We start from the raw sequence: 9,075 nt of genomic DNA on the forward strand, positions 1-9,075 counted from the left end.
AAAAAGGCTTAAGTAGTACAAAACTGCCTCCATTACAAACCTACAGGGATTAAGTGCATTTGTTTAATTGTAGCTGTTCAGAAAGGCATGGATACTATTTGGATGTAATCCTGGAGTTCTGAAGCTGATTACTTTCTTCCTGATAACGTGCCTTAAAGTTCAGACTGTACTGTGGTGCGTGAGGAGGAGAGGAGTGGTTGCTTTTGCTTTCCTGAGGTGCTGTTGTAGCAGTACTCCATAGCAAATCTGCTATTATGTGCAGCAGAGGATTTCATCACATTTCAGAAGAGAATGTTTGGAACTGGGGCTAAAATCCAGCTGCTAGTGGACAGCTGGCAAGACTTCTTGGAAGAGTAATAATGTCGTGTCTATAGAGAAAGGCAGGAAAATATGATAAAAATGACTTAAGCTTTTCCTGTTGTTAATGAGATAGCTGAAAGTGTATGGTAAACATTGTTTGGAATACAGGGCTGGGTTTTTTCATTTTGTTTTCCTTATCTCTACTTTTTCAGATATGCTCCTCAGGTGCTTTATGAGCCCTGTACTCAGGACATAGTGATGTTCCTTGTTGTGATGCTGTGCAACCAGAATTACATCCGAAATCCTTATTTAGTAGCCAAGCTGGTGGAGGTGATGTTCATGACCAATCCAGCTGTTCAGCCCCGAACACAGAAGTTCTTTGAAATGATTGAGAATCATCCTCTCTCCACTAAATTGTTAGTTCCCTCCTTAATGAAATTTTACACAGGTAAGCAATTCACTGATGTGAATGTACAGTAAGTAGTAAGAATTATAAGGCACAAAGCAGTGTTAGGTGTTGAGAACCTCTTACACAAAAAATCAAAGTCAAGATAGGTCTTGGATCTTGGACAGACATAGTTTTGTTGCTCAGCAGTCAGGAGTCCTTCCACAGTCTGCTGTGCATTGACAAATTTTAGCACTGTATCTCGATGTGGTTATTGCTTGTGTGGTATTTAGATTCCAAACTGGAAAGCTGCTTTGTTTTCTAAGGGAGTATTGGGATTTATAACTAATTTTGAAAATCCTGTAGATTTATATGCTTTGCATTACTAGAAACAACTGCTTTTGCTGCAAAATTTCCAGAGTTTGTTATTACTTAAATTCTGGAGCATGGAACAGAATGGAGTTGAATACAACAGAAGGTGTGTTTCCTGACACTTTTCTTCAGAATTCAGTTTGGTTCTTAACTGGGAAGTGAACAGTGATCCTGTAAGTAGATGTTAAGGTGGAAGTTTCTGAACAGGAATTTTCTCTCTTAAAGCTTGGTGTTTGAAGGTCATCACACTGGAAACAGTAGGAGAGAGATGTAGTGTGTTGCACAGTAATCATTGTGGGAGACTTATTTTCAGTTCTAGGATCTTCTGTTCTAGATCCAGTTTTCTTTTTCAGATGTTGAGCATACTGGAGCAACTAGTGAATTCTATGACAAGTTTACGATCCGCTACCACATCAGCACCATTTTCAAAAGCCTTTGGCAGAATATAGCTCACCATGGTACATTTATGGAAGAGTTCAAGTGAGTAAGAAATTGTGTATGGTGCTGCTTACTGTCATGCGAACTGTTGAGGAGGCCATTGCCATTGGGAATGGGTGATGCCACTTGCCATTGTGTTTTAAATGACAGCGCTTCCACTAGAACTGGTGTATCTAAACGCTGAGCTCTGGACACCATGATCAACTTGGCTTGGGGAATGGGGTCATTGTTCAGAATATACAGTGCAGCAGGTGTGTTGCTGGGGTTGCAGTCTGCTCTGCACACCCGTCTACTCTGCAGTGATAACTGTGTTTCAATGTTTTCAGCTCTGGGAAGCAGTTTGTTCGCTACATCAACATGCTGATAAATGACACAACTTTCTTGCTGGATGAGAGTCTGGAATCCCTAAAACGTATCCATGAAGTGCAAGAGGAGATGAAGAATAAAGAACAATGGGACCTGCTGCCCAGGGTGAACAGAGCTGTTTTTCAAAGTGCCCTTTACTTCTTTTTTAATTTTTTAATACAAGACCATTGTTTTTTTGTTTTTTGTTTTTTATAAATAAGAGGCAGCATCAAAGAGCTGCTCCTGAGAAGCAGTTCAGAATGCTTTTTCTTGCTGTCAGTATGGCTGTGGTCACTCTGGATGACATTCTGCAAAAACAAACAAACAAAAAAAAACCCACCATCCTTCTGCATAGTTATATTGTGGCTAGCAAACAGTACTATGTGAAGTGGAAATAGTAAGAAGTTTAAAATTGATGTGCACTTAAAAACCTACATGGAGAAATTAGGACTTAAGTGTTTTTGAAGGAGGTTTTGGAAGTTGCTCACAAGTTGGATTGACTACAAGAAAATGGTGCTTTTATTTTGTTAATGCATTGATCCTGTGTAGCTTTGCCACAGACTACTGAAGTACTGCAGCTCAGATTTTAGCCTGATTAAACAATAATCACGTGTGTTGACTCACTGATGTCAGGTATTTCTATTTTAAGGTTATCGATTTAAAAGAAAATGTAAAGATCTTGTTTGTTAAATTTATTCTGGTTTGTTCTTGTGAAGCCTTTGTTCCTGTCGGTGCCTGCTAGTGAGGTAAAGCCATTACTGTAGTGACAAAATGAGCTGGTACATAATCTACAGATTGTTCCAGTGTGATGCGTTTACTTACGGTGGTACACAAACTAGGAAGAACCTTTCTTGGCTCAGAATTCAAGCTGCTCTTCAAGTATTGACATTTGGATGGAAGGGAAACGTAACCCGGTTTGTAGTTGTGAGGAGTGGTTCTGGGATGTAAGCAGACTTATAAAACTTGGACTTCTGTAATACCACTGATACTCATCTTTAGTGTTGCAGAATTCTAAAGAGTTAGTGCAGCCTCTAGTAATAGGTAAAAAAAAAAAAAGTAAGCTGTGTCTCAAGTTAAAAGTGTATTATGTTGACTTGAATTGCAGTGTGTACTTCTGCCTGCATAGATTAGCAATGTGGCCATTAAGGTTTTCGTTCTTGATTGGTGATGAGGAAGGAAATTCTATGAACTTAACCTTGTAACCACTGAATATTTATTTTCTAGGATCAGCAGCAGGCTCGGCAGTCGCAGCTGGCTCAGGATGAGCGTGTCTCTCGTTCATATCTTGCCCTGGCAACAGAAACTGTTGATATGTTCCATATCCTTACCAAGCAGGTTCAAAAGCCTTTTCTCAGACCTGTAAGTCCTACTCAGATTTAACTTAGTACCTACTTTCTCTAACAGCTCTTCTTTTGGATAATGCCTTGGAAATGTTTGGTGGCCCTTTGTCTCCCTTCTCTTCTTTCTCCAATTCCAACTCTATTGAAATTTGCTCTTGAAGTTACTTAGTTATTACTTGAGTCACTGAGGTGGTGTGATTCTTCTAGACAAGAGCTGTTTGCACTACTTGTATTTTTTTTTATGGAGAGTGTGCCTAAAGAAAAGACACTTTGTGCAAGCCTACGAAATGATAATTACATTGGTTAATAATTCCTGATCTGGCTGTATACAAATCTGATCATAATCTGTGTTATTACTGCCTTTGTGCTATGGTCTGTTTTACTTTGCTCTTATAGGAACTTGGACCACGATTGGCTGCTATGCTGAACTTTAACTTGCAGCAGCTATGCGGCCCAAAGTGCCGTGACCTAAAAGTTGAAAACCCTGAGAAATATGGGTTTGAACCAAAGAAGCTGTTGGACCAGCTGACTGATATTTATCTACAGCTAGATTGTGCTCGTTTTGCTAAAGCAATTGCTGATGATCAGGTGAGCTCCAAAAATATAAGGGGGTTTGGGTGACAGCATTGTGCACAAACAAGGCTTTGCAGAATACTCTAGAAGAGTTTCATTTTACTTGCATGCTGCCACCTGGTTTCCATCATATGTGTTGGCAATTTATTTTCTTTGCAAATCATCTCTGTATTCTCTCTGCCCTTGGTAGATTGGTATATTTTCAAGGGGTTTTGAAAAGGAGCAGAGCCACAAACTTCCATAGCACTTCACAGAGGAAAATTCCTATTTTGTTAGTTGCTTATAAGCTGCAGCCCCATTGTAAAGCAGCAGAAGTACCCAGCCTTGAATTGCAAGTGGGGAAACTGAAGTGATTGTGTCCTGACTGCCCCTTCTGCTTCCTCACCAAGGACACACACAAAGGTAGAGCTGATGCTGAGAGCAAGAGCCTTTTTTAACAATCCAAAATTCATTCATAGACTAAGTTTCCAAATCATATACCCACTTTCTATGAAGGGCCACTTAATTATTCAAGTGGGGGGAGTAACTATTTGGAAATTTTGAGGAAAAGTCCAACTGGTTAACTGCTACTGCCATTTAAAGTTTAATAAACAGATAGAAAACTGCTTGATCATGGTAGCATCTCTCAAAAGTATTTTGATGAGTCTCCCATTGCAAATCTCAGCACGTATTAGCAGGAATCTGAAAACATTGACGAAGCCTGGCTTATTTCCAGAGTTCTTTTCTCTCTGAGCTAGTGAAGAGTTTGAGTGGGCACCGTGTGTCCTAAGTAGAGAACGGTATTTCTTGGAGTCAGGTAGCATATTCTCCTTTCCCAAAGAAAGTAGAAACCTGTAAGTTCCACTGCATTACATTTTGTCGTCAGACTCAGCCTTGCGCTGAAGTTGAATAACAATTTTTATTAAAAGAACATTGTCTAGACTATTAAAAGGCAATCAAAACATGGCATTGTGAAGCTAAAAGCAAGTGGCGCTGTAGAACATAAGCAGCTTTCAGGACCTTGCCTATTTTATTTTTTAGTTATTTAGTGAGATGAAAGCAATGTTTGTTTCAGTCAAAACCACAGGATGGGCAGTTGTTTCTCTGTATTTTCTACTACGTAGCTGTGAAGTTGTGAGCAGCAGGCAATTCCTGCAGAGTGCTGCATGCTGCACCAGTTGGAAAGCAAGGGTTTGGTGCTTGAAAGAGTCGTCTTACTAGTTTGGCAGCAGGGTTGTTTTTCATGTTAGGAGGAGCTGGTGCTTTTTTTTTATTTTTTAATATTGTCATTGTGCATTATCAGAGAAGTTAAGAGATCATCAGTATCTAACAAACTGCATGGTATCAGTTAGCATATTTTTGTAAGATGTACTTCACTATTCAATTATACCATGGATGGGCTGTTTAATCACATTTTTAGCTGTTGTTTTCAAGCTGTTTTAAATTGAGGCTTTATTTTTTTTCCAAGTATGTGAATGTAAATCAAGGGATACAGAGCCATGCCTTTACCAGTATATGTCGGTTGAGTTGTTTCCTACCATGTGGGAGAGAATACCAACCACAACAAAAGATTTAAATGCACTGCTTCTGCTCTGTGTGGCAGACAACTCCAGGGTCTGAATTTGTTTCTTTTTGAGAATAATAAACACTGCTGCTTTCAGGGGAAAGATGCATATGAAATATGTAACCTCTACTCCTTGAATGTTAAACCCTGAAAGCTGTTGCATCAGTCTTTTTTTTTGACTATGGTATTCTCTTAACAGCCAGGATGAAGTGGGCTGTTAATGAACCTGAAGATCCCCAAGAGGTGCTGAGAGGGTATTTCTGCTGATGTAAAGAGCAGTTCTTTTGCTGCCTTCATGTACAATGGTTGGAGAATTAGGGTTTAAAAAAAGCTTTTATGCGATATTTTTGGCCAAGACTGGTGAGGTGAAGAATACGGACAGATGTTACAAGACAAATATTTAATCTAAGGAACAGTGCTAATAATTATAGTCAGCCTCTCTGAATGCCTGAACCATTTTGATTAGTTGGTATTGTCTTCTAATGTGTTTTTTTTCTACCAAACAGTTTCTACAGTAGTAATGAGCAGTATAAAAGCACAAGTGTAACCCAAAGCTGATATTTTTGTGCTAGATGAAGTGTTCTGTACATTATGATTTTCTGTCTCACATAATCTGAGGTTTTATTGATCCCTCCTTCTGAAGTTTTTAAAAAGCATTAAAAGGTCTGTAGAATTTCTGTGGCATATTAGGATACTGCAGCTCAGCAAAGTTTTATGCTTTGCTTGTAGAGGTCCTACAGCAAAGAGCTCTTTGAGGAGGTCATATCAAAGATGAGAAAGGCTGGAATCAAATCAACCATAGCAATAGAAAAATTCAAACTTCTGGCAGAGAAAGTGGAAGAGATTGTTGCCAAGAATGCCCGTGCAGAAATTGATTACAGCGATGCTCCGGATGAATTCAGAGGCAAGTTGATTTTTCTAAATACTGAATTGTTAGACCAAGACAGATTTGTTTTGTTATTTTGTTTCTAAGTATGATTATGTATTAGTATGTATGAGACTGGGTTTATATCCTTCTCCATTTCGATTAAATTAGCCAATTAAGAGAGACAAAGGGTGTTTGTTTTGTTTTGTTTTTTTTCCCCTGGAACTGCACTGTCCAATCCAAGCCTTGTTTTCACTGCATTCACTGTAGTTTAAAACAGTAAGGAAAAAACAATCTGAAATATGGTGAAAATGGCTAATGCTTAACCTTTGTACTGTTTTTCCCTTTCTGTATTGGGACTAAATCCACTGCTCATTTTAACTTGCTGCTGCTTTTACCTATTTTCTGTAACTTCAGCAATACAGCTGATTGGAGACTGAGTATCAGTTCTGTGCAGTAGGTCTCTGTTCAGGTGAAGCTTTCATCTGTTGTTTTCAATGTGATGATTGTGTCCTCAGATCCACTCATGGACACTCTGATGACTGATCCTGTGAGGTTGCCATCTGGAACTATTATGGACAGGTCAATCATCCTGAGGCATCTGTTGAATTCTTCCACTGATCCCTTCAATCGTCAGACACTGACAGAAAATATGCTGGAACCAGGTAACCTTGCTTCTAAGTTGGTGATGGACCTGTTGAATGGGGGAAGCAACGTGTGTGCATTTTCTGTTCCATATAATTTCAGAAGATAGCACCGAGGCCTCACTAGAACTAACAGTTCTTGAATTTCAACTTGCATGGAATGCTTAATTCCTTATTTCTCCTTTTTCTGAAAATAAAATTGAACCACCCTTGAGTTCATAACTACTGGGCTAATGAATATTGTTATGTTAGGTAAACGGGTAATTCACTTACTTAAAGCTGTGCAGAAAATCCATTGATAGAAGAAAATAGTAGCAGATATTCCTGATTGGGTTTCTAGGAAACGACTTGCTATTAGTCATGAGAAGCAGCATTACTAAATAATTGAACTACCAAGTTAATTATTTTTTCTCTTCCTTACCTTATTAGTGCCAGAACTTAAAGAGCAAATCCAAGCCTGGATGAGAGACAAGCAGAATGCTGACCATTAAGAGTTCCCTTGCAGTGCACGCCAATACCAGTGGGAAGAGCAGGGCGTGGGCTGTTGGCTGACACTGGGGCAGTTACACTTGGAAAGCTGCTGATGGGATTAGCACGCCCACTGGCATAACTTGCTGTAGCGACCAGAAGCATGTGGACAAGAAGAAAAGCAGCTTAAATCTTGTACATATATTTAAGTGATAACGATGGTCAATAACACGGAGGACAAATTAGGAAGTTGCTTATGTTACAAAACTGTCCTTCAGTATGTCACGTTTTGGAGTTTTTACAGCTGAATTATTTTAGCAATGATGAATGGATCAGGGCAGCATCCCTTCAACCTTATTTTTTACAGCCGGATATCCGTTAATTTGATTGTGGTTAGAACCTTGGACATTTTGCTGCTAAAATAACTTTTTCCTCTTTCCCTCCCTTCTTCCAACCATCAGACCTGCACTGCTGTCTTTTTTTTTTTAATGCAGAAAAAAATCCCTGTGAAGAAACAAAATCATTCCCCTGCCCTCAAAAGAATATACTCTGTGCGATAACTGTGCCTGCAACAAAGTGTTAATTTTGGGATCGTATTTTTATATTATGCATATTCACATATTTGTTTTTTTAATTGGTGTTAGAAGACATGAGGATAATTTGCAAAAGGCAAAGATTTGACATGTGAATTTTAAGTTCTGTTATCTGAGATGTCCCGCTATGCTGATCAAGATGCTCTGGTATTTTTGAAAGGCCTTGATACTGAGATACATTACAACAGCTGCCAAGAATTAGATGCTTGAGAATACGAGGATTTCAGTGACTTTTTAAAGAAAGAAAATCCATTCTTTTATCGCTGCAGATATAATATATGCTAAGTGACAGTTCTGAGCCGTTAGAGCTTGTCTGCAGAGAGCAGATCCTTTTATTCTGAGGCTGCATTTTTGGGGGCAGGGGTCATTTTTTATGTTGCTTACCAGTTTGTATCCATGGCTTGGCCTTACCAAAGCAAAAAGGGTGCAGGAAATGTAGAATTACATTTTTTTTTTCTTTATTTTTTTTCCTTTTTTTTTTTAAGTAAAAGAGATTAAAAACATTCACAAACATTTTTGTATTACTGCCCCCTACTTCTGATACTTGAATTTCCTTTTTAAAAAGGATTTGAAACCACAGTGTTTTAAAATTAAGTCTGTAAAAAAAAGGTTGTTTTTCTTTTATTTGTTTTTCGCTGTGTCCTCTGTTCAGTTCCTGACTCTTGAACTACAATAAATGATGATACACACTCGCAGAAAGCGTTTCCTTTGTCCATCATTCCTTTGAATCAATGAGAGCAGCAAAAGTACAGACGTTTGGGTGGCATTACTCATGCTTACTGATTGTGAGTTAGGACCTGCTGATAACAAACATCTCGATGTGGAAAAACGAACACAGGTGTTAGCAGTACTTCAAATTAATGAATTTTCCTAATAGACTGAATCTTGGTGCCAAGGCCTCAGGGGAAGTTTTGGTTAGGTTGTGTATATCCCGTGCTGTGAGTATGGAATTTTAAGTTAAATTATTTTTTTTTCCCAAGGATGCTGGGAGCATTCCAGAGCTTTCATCTCCATGGCCTGTTGGAACAGAGGAATGTGTGTTATGCTTATTCTAGCTCCCTATTACAAATCCCTCCCACAAATTCACATCTTTCTCTTCTTCTCCTCTGAAAGTCACAGGACAAAGCCAGCTATGCTGTCATTTTCCAGCTGTTATTCGGCACCCAAATCCATCAAGGTTTATAATGTGGTAGGATGGTACGTAGCAAG

General features: G+C 38.8%; 1 protein-coding gene across 1 annotated transcript; it reads left to right on the forward strand.

Moving 5' to 3' along the window:
• The first annotated feature begins 78 nt into the window (after positions 1 to 78).
• Positions 79 to 8,565, forward strand: LOC109370859 (ubiquitin conjugation factor E4 B). Its single transcript, XM_019622465.2, has 8 exons — positions 79 to 748; positions 1,411 to 1,537; positions 1,822 to 1,966; positions 3,065 to 3,199; positions 3,577 to 3,768; positions 6,026 to 6,200; positions 6,680 to 6,826; positions 7,235 to 8,565. Exons 1-8 carry the CDS (start codon positions 559 to 561, stop codon positions 7,294 to 7,296), a joined length of 1,173 nt encoding a protein of 390 aa, XP_019478010.1. The 5' UTR covers positions 79 to 558; the 3' UTR covers positions 7,297 to 8,565.
• Positions 8,566 to 9,075: the final 510 nt, after the last annotated feature.

This window comes from Meleagris gallopavo, chromosome 23 (assembly GCF_000146605.3).
Source record: "Meleagris gallopavo isolate NT-WF06-2002-E0010 breed Aviagen turkey brand Nicholas breeding stock chromosome 23, Turkey_5.1, whole genome shotgun sequence".
NCBI classification, from domain to species: Eukaryota; Metazoa; Chordata; class Aves; order Galliformes; family Phasianidae; genus Meleagris; species Meleagris gallopavo.